The sequence below is a fragment of the Melospiza melodia genome, chromosome 1, assembly GCF_035770615.1.
Source record: "Melospiza melodia melodia isolate bMelMel2 chromosome 1, bMelMel2.pri, whole genome shotgun sequence".
In the NCBI taxonomy this organism is placed as follows: domain Eukaryota; kingdom Metazoa; phylum Chordata; class Aves; order Passeriformes; family Passerellidae; genus Melospiza; species Melospiza melodia.
In genome coordinates, this window is record NC_086194.1 from 16,622,070 (window position 1) to 16,644,118 (window position 22,049).

At 36.9% G+C, this 22,049-nt stretch overlaps 1 protein-coding gene across 5 annotated transcripts in view; it reads left to right on the forward strand.

The window, feature by feature from the left end:
- Nucleotides 1-22,049, forward strand: part of MPP7 (MAGUK p55 scaffold protein 7) — a 146,456-nt gene that overhangs the window by 74,035 nt on the left and 50,372 nt on the right. For all 5 annotated transcript variants that reach the window (XM_063149276.1, XM_063149269.1, XM_063149285.1 and 2 more), the window contains 2 exons: nt 6,818-6,895; nt 11,819-11,899. In XM_063149276.1, coding sequence (XP_063005346.1) covers nt 6,818-6,895; nt 11,819-11,899 — 159 coding nt within the window. The remainder of the gene's footprint in view (nt 1-6,817; nt 6,896-11,818; nt 11,900-22,049) is intronic.

Genomic DNA, 22,049 nt, shown 5'->3' on the forward strand with positions numbered 1-22,049 from the left:
GCCCCCTAAGGTGGTTGAGTCATCATCTGCGAGGTATTTAAAAGATGTGTAGATCTGGCACTTAGGGACATGGTTTAGTGGTGGACTTGGCAGTGCTGGATTAATGGGCCTCAGTTTTAAAGGCTCTCTTTGGTCATCAGCTAAAGGAAACTCATGGTATATGAGCATAGTGGAGGTATTTATTCATTTTCTCTCATATTCTTTGGTGACACTAGCATGAATACAGGAAATTCTAAATTAGAAATATTACAAGACATAGCCCTGAGACACAGATCTGCAGGCACATCCCACTGTTCATGCTTCTGCTTTTTGGAAAAAAGGTTTAAAGGAGAGTTGCTCATCTCTTTTGCTAAAACTTTTTACTCTGACAAATTGGCGCAAATGAAGATCTCTGAGTATCTAAAAGCCTTCTGAGGCATACTTTGATTCTTGTGACACTCTCTCAGAGGTCTTTCTGCAATCACTTATTTTATATTTGAGGCAATTTAATGTTACTATGGGGATTGAAATGCTTATTGAAAACTTTGAATAGTTAGCTATGATTGATTAATTTCTGTTTTGTTTCTGCTTTCTAAAATACACGATGCTAATTTCTTAGCAGTATTCTATCTCTAGCTGCAGTTCAGTTGTATGACTAGAATGTGATTTAAAGGCTGTATGTGTTCTAGGTTTTCCTACACCTTGTGTTCATCATACCATAGCTCTGCGGAGTTGTTCATGTATTTAAGTTCCTTAGTGTGCCAAAGCTTCCCACTGAGTGATAAAGGTAAATCAAAGAGTTGGCTACTTTTTCTGTTACTTTCATGTGATACAGTATGGTTCTGGATGGAGAAAAGAAGGGAATTAAGCAATCTTTTAATTAAAATTCTACATCAAGCAAAATATGTATTCTCTTTCAGCAGAGTTGAGAGTGTGTAATTATCATTTCTGAATGGTTTTAGTAGTTATTTTCATTTGTTTTCATGGTAGCCCATAATTTATATTTTTTGTTCTTGCTTATTTATTTTACCTTGACTCAAAGTTGCTAGTAAATTTAGACAGTGACCTGAAGAGTATAAATCCCAGAGTTAAGGTCACACTATTAGTGAAAACCCTAATTCCTGTCTTGAAATCTCACTGTGTAAATGTTGGAACTATTCACAAGTGTGTCTTTTACGGTCATGAGTGCCTTGGAATGATTTCTCTTGCTTCAGGTATTTCAGATGCAGAACACGAACTGCAGATTAAGCCAAAACTAGCACTTACTCCTCCCTCAACAGTTTTTCTTTTGCTTTCTTTTTTCATTCCTTAATCTGCTGTGGCTTCTTCTTTGTAGTAGCACCACTTTGTAGTGGTGCCATTAGTGGAATTAAATAAATTTTCGCAAATGTCCATGAACCTGAAACTTCGGTGACAGTTAGCTTCTCTGCGTACAAGAATTATGCATCCGTTTATGGGACTAAGCCAATAAATGCAGCAGCTCATGGCTTTTGTCAGTGCTTTGCTTTCAGACACTCTTGCAGTCAATATATGGCGAAAAATACAATGAAGAGAGCAGTTAGAGGAGATGTTCTCCCAACTGTTACGGACTTCCTGCAGCAATATGTTCAATGCCTGTCTTCTAGACTCATCTTGATGGTTTGTGTGTGTGTTCATAGTGATATTCTAGTTCAGATCACCAGTGCATTTTTTAAAGCAATTTCCCATCTTCTCAGCTTCTGCTGCTTTGGTTTTACATCAGCAGGCCAGGATATGAAATGGGTTCCTTTCTGCTGAAAGTCAACAAGCACATTGGCTGCTAATGTGTATTCAGCAGGCAAGACTAGGATAGTCCAGAGGAAAACCCCAGAAATGTGTATGATGTGGTGCTGAAATGAATTTTGCAGGTACAGTATCTTTATGCTGAGTGATATCTCATCTCATGAAATAAAACCCAAGTAAGGGAATGTTTATACAACTCATAAGAGGGTGTGAGCTTCTGATGTTTCTCAAAAGGAGAAGTACGCTCGTCTAGAATTGCTGTCTGCCCCAGAATGATGGTCAGTGCAAATACTCACATGCTCATGAGATCCTCTTCAGCACTTCCTGTCAGGAAGGTGTCATTGCCATAAAAAAAGCTCTTACCCAGAGGTGTTGACATGTCTGAGTAGCTGGTGACACCCTTGTGTGGTTGGCAGAACATTTTCTTTCACACGATGTGTGTGACAGCTCTTGTCCTTGATGTGCTGGTGTGGCTCATTGATGGCCAGTGCTTTTTGTGCTACAAGTGCTTGCATATTGTATTTTAACATATACTTTTTTCCTATGCCAACTGTTCTGTCAAAAAGACTTAGTTTGTCTTCTGTTAACTCTTTGGCACCTTTGGTACATGCTTATTCCACTTCCCTGTTTTATTTTCAATCATATGATATTAGAACTGTACCTGGAAATGAAGAAATCTAAAAGGAGAAATTGAGCTTATTTTGTAGGACTCTTTGCTTAAGATTCTTATTTTTCTGACTTAGAAAGCTCCTCTTGGGTTTTGAAATAGTCCTGGCTGAGGACACTACTGTGTTTATCATAGAAAGCTTAATTCAGTCTCTCTGGGAAAATCCAGAAACAATTTTTCTTGCTTACACGTGTGCTTGTATTAATTTGCAAATTATTATTTTTCCCTCTTGGGGCATAATGTCAGAGTAGATTGTCAGTTTTTGCAGAACCTCATAGGTCTTCTTACTCTACAGTGAAAAGAATAGATAGTCATAAAAAAAAAAACAAACAAAAAAACCCACGCACAACTTAGTTATCTGTTCAGCAGAGCAGCTTTTTATGCTTTATTTACAATATATAATTCTTGCTTTGACAGACTTGGTCTCATCTGTGAAGAGATTTTCAGCATTGAGGCTTTACATGTAAATGTCAGAAGAACTTGAAACAGATGTACTATATTTCCTACTTTTAAGCACGACACACTCCTGTATTTTCCATACATTGTTTAAGTTTCTAGTAGAAATAAGGCCATGGTATTAGCGTTACTGGACATCCAGTATCACACTGTAAGCTAAAATTGCCTTTTGTATGAAATAGAATTCTTTAGCTTGAAGCTCAAACACATGGCCACAAATATGACACATCTTATCTTGAGTAGGTGAATGCTCTTGCTTCTACTTTTGAATCCTCTCTCATACTTCTCTGAAATTGTTCCAGAGTGGTTTTAACTTCTATTAGAGTTGAATTTCATTGAGTGATGTTTGTAAAGGGGTGAACTATTTGCACCACCTTGTCCTGTTTTGCTTTTCATTTCTGTGTTTGGCTACTTGACATTATTCATTTTCATCTATGTAGTCACTTAATCTAGGTATTCAAATTTCAAATTCTATTTGTATAAGAATTGAAATTTGGAAATGCAGTGCTTGGCGTGTATGTATTAGCACGATGTAACAATTTTGTATTTGGGAAAATAATTACCTGAAAGACAGCATGTGGGGAGGTTGCCAAAGCATATGGCTGCGTGCACAGTAGTTTCTCAAAAGGTGTTTATCATAAATGCAGTCATTCATCACCCTGAAGTCTGGCAGATTCAAAGGCTACCAGGTGAGCTTGCAAATGTTTTCTGTCACTCTTGAAAGACAACAGAGATGACCTACTGCCCAGTGAGTAGGAAAAGGCAAGTGCTGTACTTGTCTTCAAAACAGGCCTAAAAATACAGCATGAAGAATTAGCGGCCGGTCAGCAGTGCTGTGATCTATGGGGGAAATTGTGGAACAAATAATCTTGCAATACAGTTTTAGACACAAGGAGGGAAGGAGTTGTCTGAAAATACATTTTTGCCTCCCTGAAATTTTTGCGTTATCAGTGGAGTTGCTCTAAATCTCCTGTGTTACTGCATCCAGGAATATATTATATAAAAGTGCTGCGTGCATTATGGATACATTACTGATCCAGAAGTGTGAGAGGTGTGAGGTAACTGTTTTTTATGATGTATGTGGTAATTTTATACTAATATGAAAGATAATCCCTGTATTGCACATTGATTGCATCTTGGTGCACCAGTGGTTTTTCATTTCTGTAGGTATATCCTTTAAATTACAAAGATGTGGAAGACAGATGTTGTCATCTAATGATCTGATTTTAAAAATAGATTCAACTAAGAAGGCAAACTACTGTCAAATCAGATATTTGAGGGAAAAACCCATTCTGTATTGCATCTTGAATGGAAGTGTGCTGAAGTTGCAGTGTCTGTTACCATAGACCATGAAATGATTATCTCTAGAGTCACTCTTTTATTGCTAGTACAGTGCTAGTACAGTAAATTAATAAAATTTTCAACCTGAGGTAGAAAAAGCAAATATCTAGAACTGTCTAGTAGCAATTAAATTTTCCTGCTTACTTGTTTAGCTTCTGTTTTTTTTTGGTTAGGCAGTTACTCTCCACAACTCCTCACTAATGATTGACCTTAATGACCTAAATGATTGTCCTTAAATGCTTAACTGGAATCCAATATCCACTTTTAGGAAAATAAAAATTTGTTTTCAGTCTTTTCTGCAATTTCTGGCTATAGACAGAGTCAATAACAAGTTCAGGTTACACTGTGCCATTTTGAAAACCTATTTTTTGTTGTGTGAATTTACAATTGTGTAACATTTTTCTCAAAGATGGGTTAAGCAAGGCTATCTCGACTGGTTTTTTTGTTTGGTTGACTTTTTCCTTTTATTTATTTCAGTATTAAAGATATGTACAGGTTGTCCAGGATAAAAGAAGCTTAATCAGCAGTGGCTCTTCTGTTTTCTTTGAGAAACTGAGGGGGTAATATAGACTACTGCTTCTGACCTCAGAGTTGACAGAAGCTCAATCTGGATAAAATCAAGATGTTATCGAAGCAATCAAAAATTATGGTTTTGAGACTTTTTGATTTACTATGCCTTTTAGTTGTTCAAGTTAACAGTCCAAGTAAATCACAAACTTCTGCCAAACCCAGGGAGCTGCAACTCCTTATTTTGTTTAGTTTCTCTGCTTTGTGAGCTAGAAATATGAAGTTTTTGGTCACTTACAGTTTTGTGAAATCCAGTATGAATTACTCTCAGTAATTGCTGAGTACACAATGTCTACATAAGCAATGCAAAATTCAGATTCATCTTCTGGAGACAGTAGTGCTTTCCATGTAGTTTCCAGATTAGAACAAATTATTTTACAGTTTATAAATTAAGTCACTGTAGTGCCTTCATAATTAACCATGATATGTCAGAACTTCAGCATTCTTTAACCAATGACATACTGAAGTAGTCTTGTTAAAGTTGCAGAAATGATGAAGGAATCAATCAAGACTTAGACCTTGCTATGCCATATTGTATTAACATGTTCTTAACTTCGAAGAAGGTACAGACTGAATGAGGAAAAACAGATGTAGACTTAGGGTTATGAAACACAGCAGAAGACAGGAAAAATGGCAAGCACAAGTGTCATTGACATGGCATTATCTTGTTATGGACATATTTGTGAAAGTTCAGTGTAAATTAAAAAGAATAGGCTTAAAGAATGACCTTTAATTAAAGAGTGAGGGGGTCCTAGGCAGTGAGAGGAGTGAGTGCTGCTGGGGGAGAAGTAAGCAGAGAAAAGCAAATGTGGAAGAAGTGGGGAAGGCTGGAGGGAACATTTGGTGCAAAATGGAGATGATCTGGTCAACTCTGAACAGTTTCAATGTGGAAAGAGTGGTTTGCTTGCTCTTTAAATCTGTCCGTGCTGTCTGGCATCTGTCCTGCTCCTCCCCCAGCAGTGTGCTGGGGACTGCTGGGTATCACTGGGGCTCCTGTTTCCCAAGGACATGAGCGAGTCCCCAGCCAATTTCTGCACCCCACGGCCTCTGCCAGACCTTGTTTTCCCCTCCTTGCCAAGCACAGAAATCCCTGATTTAGCTCCTTCTGCAACTCCTCCAACCATCTGGAGTTCATGCCTCCTTCAGAACAACAGAACTAAAGCACAAAATCTAAGAATGGTTATATTTACATTAGTTCAGATTACTGTTGTCTTATTTTTTTTAGATTTTAATTGATATTTGTATATCCATGTATCTTCAAAAAAAAATAATGTTGATAAAGTTAAATGTTTAATATAGTCTTTTATGCTACTCTGAAACAGCTACAAAGAAACTTGTTAGGAGTCTTAAAATCCTTTGGTTTTAAAAGCATTCATACGGGAAAAAATCTAAATTTTGAAATGCATAACTTGTGGAGGAGGGAACAGGGTGGTGTTTAAATAATGGTGTATCCTTTCCCTTTTAGGAAGAACCAAAGCACAGTGCATCTTTAATGTTGATAATTATTCATTAAAAACCTTAACTTGCTGTAGGACTGCCTCCTTGTCTCAGATGTGTTAGAATTAATATTAGCACTCCTCTGCCCTTCTTTCTGAATTATTTTAATGATGGCAGCCGCTCCATCAAGTTGTCTGTCAAGATGTGGGTGGCAAGCTATTATTTCACTTCATAAATCATCATTTACAGGGCTTTTTATATCCATCTTGGGGATAAACACTTTATGCTTTGTGTTTTCAGCAGCAATATAAAATGTAATTGATACTTGAAGCAATATGTTAGAAATATGGACAGAGAAAGCCAGGAGAGAAAAATCACAAATGTTTAGTTTTTCTGTGGGTTGGTCTGCATACTGAGCATTTTTTCCATCTGATTTCATATTCTTAGCACTTCAACAGAGGATGATGATGAATTGCATTTACATGATTGCTGCCTGTAGGTTACTATAAGGATGTTTAGTTACTGACAGTCAACAGACTCAACAGGGTTATTCTGTACCGTTTCTCATGCTGCTAAATAAACTTACCACTTTGTACTATTGTCTTCCAGATTCATGAAAAACTGCATTATTATGAAAAACAGAACCCGATGCCCATACTCCATGGTGCAGCAGCCTTGGCAGATGATGTAAGTGTCCCCTGCTGAGATCACTGGTACCAAGTCTACTAAAAAACTGTCTGCAAGCAGAGCTCTTCACAGTGCAAACATATGAATGTAATCCTCTGAGCTGAAATCAGAAGAAGCTGCAAAGGTTTCCAAAGCTTCTGTCATCACTGGGCTTGTTGCTGATATTACTTTGATTTTTATTCACTTGCATGTTATAAAAACATTGTATCTAGGTAGCCTCTTGTTCTGCTTTAGTAACTAAGCAATAAAAATTACAGGTTGGAACTCTACTGGGAGGGAAAAACCTGTCAACTGTTAGTGTTTTGAGAAAGTCACAGACAAGAGGAATGCTTTGGAAAAATAAAGACAAATGAGATAGCAGCACTGCTGACAGAACACGAGAAATGACAAATAATATTACAGAAATGAAGCATATGAAATGCCTAGAATGGAGGTTTGTTGAAAAAAATCAAAACTATTTAAGAAAAAGTACAGTAGTGATTTATTGATATTGGAGCCTTCCAAATTACCTTCATAACCAAAAAATAAATTGTAAAAGTGGTCAGCATTGATGGAGTAGTTAATTTCCTGTTACTATAATTTTTATTTTCAAGGAAAAAAATCCAACCTGCCATTTCTTGCTATTTGGTTAATTCTAGGATTCAGATGAATTGTGAACACACCTGTATAAACTATGACTGAACCTTGAGGTAGGCCAGAATAGAGAAATGTTTAATAAACTGTGGTTTAGGTGAAATCCAGAAATCTTTGTTGCAATTGATGATGTCAGGTTGCTTTTTGGAAAAGGCAATATGTGTTAGGATCCATTTCCAATACAGCATGTTTGAAACTTCACATACTTTATAGATGTTTTAAAATCTTAACTATCTTTTTATATAATTAATAGATTTTGGTTTTTAAATTTTACATATGATTAAAAGTTGTGAATTTAGATTGGTAGCATTTTAACAAAAAACTAAATTAGACTTTTTTGAGACTATTGAAAAAAGGATACATGATAATTTAATTATGTTTCAGTAGGAGGAAAGCTATATCCTGTAACATACCAACTATAATAATGCATTAGCCTTGACATCAGGCATATATTAGTAATATTTTTTTAACCTTCACATAGCTTTGAATGTTGATAGTAATTTTGAAAATTAGAAAGCTGGTTGAAATTCTCTTCATTAAGTTCTTGCTGACATATTAATAATCCTTGCTAATATTTGTGTTATGGATCTCTGGGCTAAAATTCTTCATAAAAATAATTTCTTATTTTTGGATGCAAAACTTAGTTTTTGATACTTTTAGAAATGCTGAGCAATCTCATTCTTTGTTCAGACCCATTTAAAATGTATGGTTTTGGAAATCTCCAAATTGAAGTACTCTGTCACTCCTCAGTTAGACAGGTTGGGGCTTTTAACCCCATGAATGTACTATTATGTACATGTGGTGGTGTTTTTAAATGTACATGTTGGAACATGATTGTGTCTAGGCATCTACCTACTTCAAATGTACAGCTTCTTTTTAATAGATGCTCTGGCTGCTTCTTCATTAATTATTTGTAGGTGAACTGGTTTTTATGGGCACTGTCTCATAGGGTAAGGATGTCCTTTGGGGACTGCACTCAGGCTACCACATTGCAGGATTTTCTATGTTTTGGTAGTTTTGAGGAAGCAAAATTCCATGCAGTGGGCTTTGTACCTCCCATACTCATGAAGTTTCAGGTTTAAAGTGCTATTCATTTTTTGGCATGTTTGTCTGACTGGTTATCAACTTCAGGGATTTGAGAGCTTGTTGGTTAACATGGTGTGTTATTAAACACACTTTCATTTCAATAGCTTTAAATTACTGTTTTCTCTTCCTACTGATAGTAACTGTTCTATAGTTAAAGAAGGTGATATTTTTATTAGCAAGTAGATATTTCCTGCTTGAATTTAAACCCAAATCTGAGGTGCTGCTGTCATAAATACAACTGTTCAAGGAGTGTGTTTTTATTCTTGTGGTATTTTTTAAAGCAATTTTAGAAGTAACAATTGTGGCAAGGATTTTCTAAACATTTTCATATTCCCAACTGCCATACCTTCTCTCTCCTCTCCCTCAGGGACTTTTAGGCTGAATTTATCACACATTCTGTTTGCTTCTTATTTTGGAGCAGCAGTGTCTGACTTAAGGCTCAATGATTTCGTGCAAATGATCTAAACACCTCTCTTGGTTTCAGTCAGGACAGTGTTAATTTTTTGCACTGGCTGGGAGAGGGCATGGTTAGGACATGGAGGTTATTCCATCCTACCTCATGTCAGTTCAGAGATGGTGAAAGGGATCTCTTCCCAGGAAGAAAGGGTTTGTTCTAGTCAAGAAAAGGGGGTGGAAAGAGCAAACTAGCATTGTGTATTATCAGGGAGTTTTTCCATATGAATAATTTATTTTCTTACACCTTTTGTTATTAATATGTTGCTATTACTTATTTAGTGATAGTACATACATACAGTATAGTACATTGTCTTATCTCATTGTCATTTCCATTAAATTGTTCTTACCTCATGCTGTGATCTTACATTTGTGCCTCCAGTTGGAGAGGGAAGGGAAAGTGGTGCATGGTTTCAGTGGGAGTACTAAATTGGAGAATACCATTCCTAAACCACAACAATATCACTGGCAGGATAGCTGTATACAGCAAATAAGGCCTCAAGGTTGGTAGAAAACTGTTCTGGCAAAAGAAGTTTCAGAACTTTCTCCAGAAACTTTAAAGAGTGGTCCTTGGTGCTCTCCACCTTACCAGCCTCATTCCACATCTGGCCCTCTCCCTTGCTTTTCTTCCCCTCTCTTTAGTGGCAGCTTTCCATAAAGAGCTTTTTGAAATGTTGTGGTTCCCTCAAGAGATCATAGAGGAGGTTTTCAGGCAGATTTTGCTGCAGTCTTTGGCACAGGAGGAGATCTCTCTGTGTCAGTGTGTCCCAAGTATGCCAGGTACTGCTGCTGGTAGCTGTTTCAAATCTCAGCACTTTAACAACAACAACAATAACAGCAAATAAAAATCCAGTCTAGAACAGCTGAGGTGGTATCTGTTTGCTAATCTGAAAACACAATTTAGTCTTTCAATCTTTGTTTTCCTCCTCTTCTATCACAAGGTATTAAATGTGCCTAAATCCTTAATGAAAATATTTGGAAAACAGTATAAATCACATGAAAGAAAACAAGTTTTAAATTGTCTCTGAAAAAAATTTACTAAATTGTAAGATTAAAACATCTGTTTAAACAGTAAGTAAGTGCTTTTTCTCACTGTTCTAAGCCTTATGTATGTACGTTTGCATTTGTACCACCAAAGCCAATACCAGTTCTGCTGGAGTTAATACTTGTGCACAGTTCATCTGAGGAGAAATGCTGAAATGGTCATTCTGCTGATTGGTTGCTTGTCTCCATCAGTGAAACAATAATTAATAGATTGTATTTTCCAGTATGAGCAGCATAATCTAAAGAATGAAAAGAGATCCAAAGGTAACCCATGTCATAGACCTGCTGTCATTCCTATCACAGAATATTTTCAGCTTTGCAGGGCTTTTCCAACATGCAGACTCAATTGCAGTCAGATTACTTCAATATTTGGCTTTGTGTCTAAAAGTATTTAATCCTGACTTTACCTACAGAGATTGTTTTCTAATATTTTGGTATTAAGACACAAACATTGTTAATATTACCACCGAGAGATACTTGCTGGATGTTCTTAGCTATGAATTTTGGTTAAAACTCTGTAGGATTGTAGATGATGAATTTTTGACACTCTGTTTAATTTGAAGGTTAAAAGAAAAAAAGGTATTCAAAATATGTCTGATATCTATAAAGGCTTCTTCAAATATCTAGATTTATCTATTATATATAATTATGCAAAATATACATCCATCCATTTATCTTGAAAATGTATACAAAATAAAAGTACAAATTAAAAATTAGGTTAGACAAATAAAATTACATGCTGCAAATAGGCAATCTTCCTTTGAGACATTTTTATTATACTGATTTAATGCAAAAAAACCCAAGTGATTATCTGAAGTCATGTTTTGCATTATGAGCCATGTAGCTTCAGAATTTTAAACCAAAGTTCAGTGTTGGGAAATGCATTTTAGGTTTTCTTTCTTCTGGAAAAATAGTTTGAGTCTAAAATCTTGCAGTAAAATATGCCTCTTGGGTCCAAATTAGTTGAGAAGGGCATGATAAGAAAACCCAAGATGTGAGCCAAATAGCCATGGGATTAAAAGTTAGACTGCTGGTCTATTGTTCACCAAGCCACAATTTTGTAGTATAACCAAACATAAATTACTGATCTTGTTGTTAGGACACAGTTTGTGCATTTTACAGGCTTGAATTGCTGATGACCTGTTATAAATTATATTATGATTAACTTGCTTCACGTTTAACAAGCTCCTTCCAGTGTATGTGTAAACATAATAAAAAGTTCAGATTGCTTGCACTGTAGGGGCACTTTGCTTTCTTATCCCAGTCCTAAACAGCACAGCTACTGTGGGTTTTTGGAAGCAGTGTGGATTTCACCACCTCATTCGAAACTGTTTTTTATAGACAGTGTCAAAGTTTGATCCAGTCATTTTTACAAGCAGTTCTTTGTCTGCACGCAAAGGACCATTCACTTAAATGAAGTGCTGGGATTTGCCCCCTTTGCTATAAATCAGAATGTGATCTGGCTGCACCCTTGCCAAAAATGATTACTTGTGTTAAACTGAGCCAAAAGGCCTGGCTTAAATCTGGTCCACTGAGGGCCAGAAACAGAAGCACGGTGATTGATGGTGTTTTCCTTCATGCTGGCTTCTGTTTGAGCATGCTGGAAAGCAGTAACCTTGAGCAAGATAGATTCTGGTTTGTCACTGATGCACTGGGTAAAACAACGCTTTGCTAATGGTCTTTGTGTTGATTCAATCTCCCACCCAGCTGGCTGAGGAGCTGCAGAGCAAACCACTGAGCAGTGAGATCAGAGAGCTGTTGAAACTCCTTGCAAAACCCAATCTCAAGGTGAGGATGAGTTGCACCTGCAAAGTGCATTCTGCATTGTTGTGTGCATCAGCTTCCTTGGGCTGTGTGTGAGTTTGTCTGCTTTAACAAGTACTGTTTTAGAATGTATGCAGTGTTAATCAGAAATACCTGTGCTGAAGAAACACATTAAATGTTGTCTGTAAATTATTATGCTGTTACTTGTACTTATAAAAGGAATCATTTATTTGCAAAGGATATTTTTAAAAGTAGATAATTTCTTTTTCTTTTGCTATCTTTTAATGCATGGGCTTCATAAGTTTGTTGCAACTGTACTTTTAGTAAAAGGTATCATTGATCAATCATAAATATCATTGATTGAACTGCATCATGCATAAAGAGTGCAGCCTGGTACTCAAGACAAAATTCATGATGGATAATGTTTTTAAAAACATCTAATTTTGAAAACTTTCATAAAACTCCTGGGTTTCTCTGTGGTATTTTCAAGGAACTTGATACCTTTTATCTGACAGTAGACTGTAGAATCGCTGAGTCACTGAGGTTGGGTGGAGGTTGTCTGGTTCAATATGCTGCTCTAAGCAGGGTCAACACCGAGTTCACAGTAGGTTGCTGAGGGCTTTTCCCATCAGGTCTTGGAAATAAAGGTCTGGGAACAAGCATTCTATAAATCTTCCATGTGGCCTCTTCCAATTCCTAATTACCCTTCTAGTGAAAACTGCCTTCTATCCAGTCAGAACCTCCCTTATGTATCATTGTTGATGCACAGGATCATATTTTTTCCATTGTTAAGAGAAAGAAGATCTTAGTGCTTTAGATGCATATTGAAATGATAATTAAATGTAGCAGTTGATAAATTGAAAAGAAAACTGCAGAGTGGAAAGGAATTCCCTTAAAGACAGTTGCTATTTTATCTTAACTATAAATACTGATCTCAAAACCTGAGAAACTATGATATCTTCAAAGTGCTACAAAATTGTAAAGATCAGTTACACCTGCTTTTAGATGATTTTTGCACTGATGCTTTTTCCATAGTTTGTAAAACCACAAGCTATCTTTTCTTTGAAGGGGTAAGTAATGCCAATGGCATATTAGAAGAGGAATTGTTGGTGCATGAAATTGCAGAGATCCTAAGCTTCACTGTAGGTGTTTTCTTAATGATTGTCCATGTGTGCTTCATACTTCTGAAGCTTTGATGGGCTGAGCCTGAAGACAGCTCCTTTGCCACAACTGTGTCTCTCCCTCTGCTTTTCTTGCTTTCTCTGACTCATTCCCTCACACGCTCACTCTCACTGTCTGTTCCTTGGTAGCAGTGAAAGGCAATGTGATAATCTTACTGGGATTTCAGGGAAACAAGTGCCTCCCTTCAGAGTGGTTAATGTGATTGAACAACTGCAGTAACTTAGCAAATGTCTTTCTTGGCTGCAGGGGGAGATCCCAGCTGCAGGGCACCAAGCCTTGCATGGCCAGACTGCCTAATCCCACACAAGGCACACAATTCCTTTCCCTGCAGGGGCCTTGCAGGTGTTTGTGTTGCACCTTGCAGGTGTTTGTGTGATGTAGGTGTAAGAACTGATGGTGTGCAAGGTATTTAGCTTGTCCATTGTCTTCTCCCCCTGCCATGTCATGGCAAACATGGCTCAGAGTGATGGTAAAATACCACTGCTCCCTCCTCCGTCACATAGACCAGGTGACTGTGCTGCATTCAGTCAGAGGCTGTAGTTGAGATTCTTCTCTTGTTCTCCTCTGCTCTCTCTTGGACAGAAAAGGAAAGGAAGAACATTTCCTCAATACTTCCAGTTCCTCCCCAGAGGAACCCTAGTCCCTTCAGTTGTATCTGAGCTTATACTGTATCTTGCATAAGCTTTTCTAGCCCTCTGCTATTAGTTTTATGGCTAGAGAGGGTTTCTTAGTTTTGTTGTAGATTCCTGGGACAAAATGATGGCTAGAACAGCTCTTTGTTACACACCTGAAATTTCTTGGGATAACTGATCTATCTTTTCCAATGATGTTCCATAGACTTTATCTAAAAACATATATGGCTTAATTTGGGATTGACTTAATATGGCTGTACATTATTTTGCAGGGGAAGCTTTCCTCTCCTGACCAGATTTATAACAGCAATGTTAGCTGGAGCCAGGAGAGCTTCCACTTTCCTAAAGCTCTGCTCTAATGTTTATGGCACAGTGAAGGATGCTTGGGATTAGTTTACTGCACTACATCACTGCCTCCACAAGTCTGATCCTGTAAGAGGACAGGTCTAGCAAGGTGTTTATAACTTTGCAGGTTTGGTTAATGGGCCAAGAAAGGCTGGGAGAGGTTTCTAATCATGTCTGATTCACTAAATGTTTCTATTATTTTGATTCTGTATTACAAAATTCTTTTGTTGAATATATTTCTAAGTGTTTGCATCTGATGAGTAAAACTTCGACACGTTTGTGGTGCTTGTCATTTTCATCCACAGAGATATATTTTAAAGAAGAAAGTAGTTTCTCTGAGGCAGTTATATTTATCAGACCTTAGATTTTCAGAATGTCCTAGAAGTAATTCCAAGGTTTTGTCAGGTGCATTTTCTTCTGGAAAGAAAAATAAATTGGGCATTTCTAGTCAGTTAAAAACTGCATGAAGTATCCAGTTACAGAGTGGGTTTTTTTCCCCTACTCTCAAATGTGGCATCACTTACCATAATTAAATGAACTAATAATGATTGTGGTTTATCTTTTCTGATTAAAACAGAACTCTGGAAGTAGAACAGAGCACGTAGCTCTGGGAAATCAAGTGGATTTGTTTAACTGCGTGTTAGACATTTCATTTGCGTTCTGGATTTAAAATATAATTGTGTAGCCCTGTGGACACAGGCCAGCCACACTTATTATTTTTAATTTCCAGCACTGAATAAGGACTTAGGGTTTGCATTCTTTAATCTTGCTTTACCTTGTTAAAGATATCAAGAAACAGAATAGTATTTCCATACCCTAGAACCAAAATCCAGTTGAATACTCTTATGTTATTTTTAAGCAGACCAGAAATTAGCTCTTTGAAATAGAAGTATAGAATAACCTGAGTTGAAATGGACCCACAAGGATCATCGGAGTTCAACTCCTGGCCCTGCACAAAGAATCACACCATGAGCCTGAGAGCATTGACCAAATACAGCCAAGTGTCACTCTTGGGGCTGTGACCACTTCCATGGGGAGTCTGTTCCAGTGCCCAACCACCCTGTGGCATCCAGCCTAAATATCCCCTGCCACACCTTCAGGCCATTCCCTCAGATCCTGTCACTGGTCACCACAGAGATGGGATCCGTGTCTGTCCCTCCCCTTCTCCTCATGGGGAAACTGTCTCAGTCTCCTCCAGGCTGAACTGACATAGTGTGTCACCATCATATTTTCTGAAAAATCTCCTTGCCCAGGATTTTCTCCTGGGAAGCTGAGAAGCCTCAGAGAAGAAGGAAGACAAATTCTTATCTCATTTGCTTCTCCTGTGTTGTGCTTACATGTGGAATGTATTTGGATGTTGTTTATCCAGCTGGTGATTGTTTCATTGGTTTCATGTGAATTGTTTTGACTTAATGACCAATCACAATCAAGCTGTGTTAGGATTCTGGAAGGAGTCACAAGTTTTCATTATTATCTTTTAGCTTTCTGTAAGTATCCTTTCTGTATTCTTTAGTACAGTTTAGTTTAATATTCTTTAATATAATATAGTATAATAAAATAATAAATTAGCCTTCTAAGAACATAGAGTCAGATTTATCATTCATTCCTGCCACGGGGCGCCCCACAAATACAAGAATAGTGACCTCATCCACTCTTCATGTGGCTTCACCTCCAGACCTTCCACCAGACAGAAACTGTGCTTTCAGAAATCTAAAATACATTTGCAGAGAGATGGGCAGGCAGACTCAAGGCTGATCTGTTGGTGTTTCAAATCACCCAAATATGTCCTTGCTTAGATCCAGACACCATTCCGACCAGGTCTGCACAGCACTGCCTGCAGGTTGGCCTGGCCATGAATATGTATACCTGTAAGTTTTGTGTCTTCAAGGTATACATTTCACTGCAATTTAATAAAAACAACAAAACACAGTGCCCATGCACCTCACACACAAACACAACAATGTAAATTTCAATACATTTATAGTTCTGGTTATTTACCATAATTTTAACTTTGACATGTTAAACTCTTAAGCTGTTTTTAAACACGAGGACTAGAATATATAGTTGAGATATACATCAAGAAATGGTATTTCTGATTTAAGAGTGGACACTCCTGTGAGTGCTTTTGTACAAAATATGAATAGCACAAAGAAATAAGTATTCTCAGCTTTAGTGATTTATCATTTCCCCAAATTTACGGAACTTATGTGATAGCAAAAAGTAATGTCTCCTCTCAAAGAGGAGAGTTGTACGGAATTCTGAAAATAATGACAAAAGTTTAAAAATTATGATGTATCAGGTAGGTACCAGTGCAATTGAGAGAAGTGTCTTTATAAAAATTTAGGGTTTTTATGAGTCAGGAAGTATTGCTGTTGAGAGCACTGAGCTTTTTTTTCCTTAATTCTCTATAGACAAAATATTTTTCATTGTCATGCAATTGTGTAAATTGGAACATTTAACTGGAAGACTGAGATTCAAGATGCTAACACAAAATACACCTAAAAAGGAATTTAATTTTGGCTATTTAATGAACATGTCACAAGCAGGCTAGTGAAATGGTCTTATCTGTTAGTAGGGATGGAAATAGGAGGAAGTGAAGTGTCACTAGAGTAAGTCTGTCAGTAACAGGGCAGAAGTCCAGTAAGAAAGGGGATGTACAAATGACAGATGATCAAGCTAAGAATGAAAGACTTTAAAGCTTCCAAATTTTTTTCCACATTTAGTTAAAAACTGTCTTGATTAACTAGGCTTCAGTTCCTTTTCTAACAAGCTGGAAAAAGCTGTGTTCTTTTGGGATGGTGCCATAACAGAAGAGCATCATTTTTATTTATTTTTAAAATTATTAGAAAAACTGAAACAAATAACTATAGGATTTAACATTTTAGGCACTTACTTTATTGTTGTGGCTGTGAACAGAAAAGACTGTTATAGAAAGAGCCATCTCTTAGTCCATTGGACAATATTATCCCAATTACACTAACTTTGAGACAGGCTTGGGACATATTCAGATCTAAATAACATTTAATTTTGTCTTTAGAACAGCAATTGCATTTGTGATCATTTCATATCAAAATAAGCAATTAACCATTTAAGTTAATCTCTAGTAGGGTAAATTAAGTGTGTTTTTAATTATATAAAATATCTCCATTGTGGTCATTGGTGTAATGGGCAGAACAATAATTATTTCCAAAGTTAATGCCACTGTGCTAAAACTACTCTGAAGAATGTTTATACCTTTATGACCTGGAGAAAACAAAGCTGCTGCAATGGTGGTTCTGCCTGTTTCAGTGGAGTTTAAATTCTGTTTATGTGTGCTGGAAGGTTTGCCAGCTGCTAGTCTGAAACATAAACCAGGTACCTAAACAAGGGCACCCGACAGGACTGTGAATGAGTTCAGTCTCTCATGGTGCACAGGAATGTAAAGTATTTGGGTCACTTTGGGGCATGTACCTATAGCCAAGGGGAGCAAGAAGTGGACATGCAGTATTTTTCTCGTCTTCTATTACCATAGAATGAACAAAATTTTGGAAGTTAACTTTAAGATTACTTGCAGAGTGAAGGAAAAACTGCACTTGTATGACTGGGAATGTTACTGTTTCATACAAAATACAGATCCTTTATTTTAAGTTGGGGGGTGGGGGGTTTAATTGCTTTCAAATGGCAAAGATGCATACACCAGCAAATTGCGAGCAGGACTTATGCTTGCTGTTTTATTTGCAATTCATTTGTGGTACACTTGACTTTCAGTTTCACAAAATAATTTACATTTGTAAATATTTTCATCTAATTTCACCTCTTTGGCTTTCCTTCAGAACAGAACCATGCATTAAACAAAACTAAAACTGCAGATAATGAAGCCCAGGACACTTTGTTCTTAGTTTTCAAATCAAATTTCTGTATTTGATAAGGCTTTTTTTTAAAAAAGAAATAGCGCTTCTTTGAACATGAAGCATACCTTTAACATTGTCCTGTCCTGAATTGCTGAGAAATTTGTAAATTCTACCCTTTGTTTCATAAACAAGTGCTAATACCATCATCCCTGCCATCTGAGGCTTACTAGGCTTGCATAGTGGCTCTAAAAGACTGTTCAGATCAAAGTGTGGCTTGTTCTGTTAAAAAAGCAAACATTTTAAGTGTTTATCAGCAGAGCCTTCTAAAGCTGCCTTACAGTCACTGATGAGACTCAGCTATGTAAATTAATGTCCAGGAATCTGTGGGCTTTTTTCTACAGGAACTTCAACATACAAAGCACAGAGAGAAAATACTGAGCTATAATAATATAAAACAAAATCCATTTTTGCTTTGAAAAGTTCATGAAGCATTTCATGTAGCATGTAATTAAAAAAAAATAAAGTTAATCTAAACTTTGTCTTCTTTCCAACATTTCCTTTGTAATTAGACCTGCTGAAGATTTTTCCATCAGGGCTTTTTCACAGAGCTATGTGTTTTCTGCAAAGTCAACATTTTCCACTGGAAATTGTTGGGATTTGCCTACAACAGTTCAGGTTTTGTATCTGAAGAACTCAAATACAAATTTCAGGTCCATTAAGATCTGAGCTACATTTGGGCTGCTGCTGTGTCCTAGGCACTTGGGGACCTTTTGGCCCTGTCACCTTAGAGACCTGTATTTCCAGATGTACCAATGTTTTCTGCTTTGGGCACATGTCTTGGGAGTCTGTTCACCTCTACATGAAATACTTATGGTTACAAATGGTAACACAAACTACAGCATCTACAGTATCTATTCTAAACTAGTTTAGGAAGCATAATTTCCCATGATCTTTAACTATTTACTCATCAGTGATCTGCAAGATGTATTGGTAGGACTGTTTGTAGGAATTGTGCTCATATATGAAGAGATTTTACTGTACAAACAGTGCTCATATATGAAGATATTTTACTGTACAAACACTTTAGATTTATTAATATGGTGAGCTGGAGTACAATGTACTTCATATGTAACTGAAGAGTTACCTATGTAATCCTTACTTGCAAAATCAGATGCCATTAATTTGTAAATCTACAACAATGTGCTTGAGTTTTGATGGTATACTGTGAAGTATCAGCAGGGAGATAGAAATATTTATTTTTCCCCAAATTAATAGATGCAAATGACTGCAACAATTGGCAAGGACCATTGAGGGTTCAATGGCATTGGTTGATGGACAGATATCCCATAGATGTTCTGAGCATACCAGCATGAAGCTGGGGCAGCAGGGACAGTGCTGGGAGACTTTCCTTGGCAAATGACTGAAATCCTTCTCCCCAGTGTTTTGTGTCTTTAAATTATTTGCCACTTTGGGAAGCTATCCATCACATCTTTTGGCAACCAGGTGGAGGAAAAATATATTTTATTTGTAACTCTTTTCAACTTTAAACCTTGACTTGCAATTTCCGTTTATGCTTGCACCCATAATTTAAAAAAAAAGTAAAGAAAATTCTTCTGGATAAGGAGAGCTGGAAAAATTTGTTGCTGTCTTTATTTTTGGAATGTTACTTGCATGGAGTAAGTAAAAAAATATATAATGGTGAAATATTCCTTCTAAAAACAGCAAGAAAAGCCATGATTTTTCACATCTGTCAGGCAGAGAAAATCAGAAACCAGTTGGGGCACACTCTTATTGTTGTAGGAACTGACATGTAACAATGCACAACATAATACAAGCATTGAGACAAAATGATACAAGGGAGGGGAATGAATATAGTGCATGAATATATTTAAGTAACAACCACCATGTTACTCTGGAAATGCTCTCAGGTCCATCTGATGATAACTCGGCTCATGTCCAGTGCAGAGCTTCTGTCCATCTTAGACGTATGGATATGAGAATGCTCACTAGCAGCCAACATGTAATAAGCAAAGTGATAGATAACATAAACAAAAGTGAAGCCAGGCAGGTTGGCAGCAGAAAATATAAAATCTGAAAAGTAAATCAAAGAAATTCTTTGGTTATATATACAAACTTTCCGACATGAGGGAACCAACTCTCACCCACCTAAGAACGTTGAATCGCGTGCATGTAACTACAGCGTTCAGATACAGAACATAACAGTTGGCAGCAAGGCCAGTAATTTAGGAGGAGGAAAAAGTCACGACAGATAAAATCACATCCCTTTCAAGTAGTAATTCCATTCATCTACTGAAAATGAACTAGTGAATTGGAGAAACTACACAATATAAAGCAAATAGTCCCTTTTTTTAGATGTCATCTTTTTATGCTGCTTTTTCCTTCAGTGGTGTTTTTCTTTTGCATTTGTTGGACCATATTGTGTTTGGACTCTCTGTTCAACAGTCTCCTCGTTTCTACTTCATTTTTCTTTAGGTTTGCACATAGTAGGAGTGCTCTGTAGCTGAATTTAAGACCTCCTTATCATAGATCAATACATGTTGTTATTTTCTGGGGGAATTAGGTTTATTCAAATTCTTTTAACCTTTTGGATCAATATATTTTTTTCTTTTGAGGACTTTAGACATGATGCCAATGTCAAATAAAGGCTGAGTCATTCCTAGAGTCATTATCTTTTTTAGAAAAGGCAAATGCATCCTCAGCTTTTACTTTCTTTAATGTTTTCATATGATTTCTTTGGGGTGCCTTTGGATGGTTTTAAACCAAGAAAAGGTACGTGCTACCACTGTAGACACTTAATATTCTTTGGAAGATGCCACTTTTTCTAAAAAGGAATCGATTAAGGATTGCCAAGATATTGAAACAGTGCTGCTGTCTCGGCATTTTCCACTCTGACAGCCATCTATTTGTACTCTTGGAAGTTACTTAAACAGGGCTTAGAGCTTCAAGGACACTTGAGCTACATGAATCATGTTGCGAATGTAAAACAGACTGTTCAAATTCTTTGCTATTGATTTAAAATCAGAACTTTTTTCGCTGGTATCCACAACTGAGGGAAAACATAGGGCTGTCATCTGGAAGGGTATTAACACCTTTACCAGATGACACGGATGGATGGAGTGTGTGTTTCTGTGAACACTGAGAACAGTTTGATTTGGGAAGCATCTCCAGGGGCTGTGAACACTGAGCCAGAGGAAGCGGGGGTCTGAAGATGCAGAAAATTCATTTTTCTGTTGGCTGTTGCCGTCTGGCTACCAGCTGCAGGTAAACCCATCAGTTCAGACTGGTGAATCTGAAATCAAGAAATAGCATTTTCAGGCAAGGAAATTACCCTTTTGTGAGAGACAGTGCACATAGTCATGAATAAAGTCCACCATAATAAAGAAGAAAAAGTAATATATACTGAGTATTGATCCAGCTGAGATGTTGCTGTGCTAAGATCATTAGTCTACGGTACATATTAAGAACTCAAAACCACACATATACACAGTATGTGTTATTATTTTGAACCACTGCTGTGACCCAGCTACATCAAAGATTGGAAGTGAAAGGGATTTAATTGCCAGCTGGACAAGCTTAAAGTAGAGGGCAATTTTAGTTTAAGTACAGATGCAAGCATGCAAATACACTTGCAAGGGTGGAATGTTATTTTCTGTTTTGTACATATCTGCTGTCTTCTCATACAATATAAAATTTCTGTATATTTTTATAAAGGATATATAGCAAAAGATATCATTTGCAGGATGGAAGGAAGTAAATTAGCCCAGATTTTTTATCTCTTACTTAGTACACCCATTGGTTTCCTGATTATTAATATAAAATTATGCTTAAGTTAAAGGACCATATTTAATTTTTCTTGCTGTCCCTGTCAAAGGTTTTTGCTTATGTTGATTGAATAGTGTGAGTGATCCTCAGTGGCAAAAGCAAATTGATTTAACTAGAAGTTAACTGATTTCTTTAACATTATGTACTCTATATATTTAACTTGGGAATTTTGTACAGAACAGAAAATCACAGATTTCTCTTGGAAAGTGATTGGATTAGTGCAGCATTGGAGAGAATAATACTACTTCTCTACTTAATACGTGTTTACTGTAGCTTGTAAAAAATATTTTTTGCTCTTACTCTTGCCATCCTCTGGCTACTTCAGCAGCACAACTGAGTTCC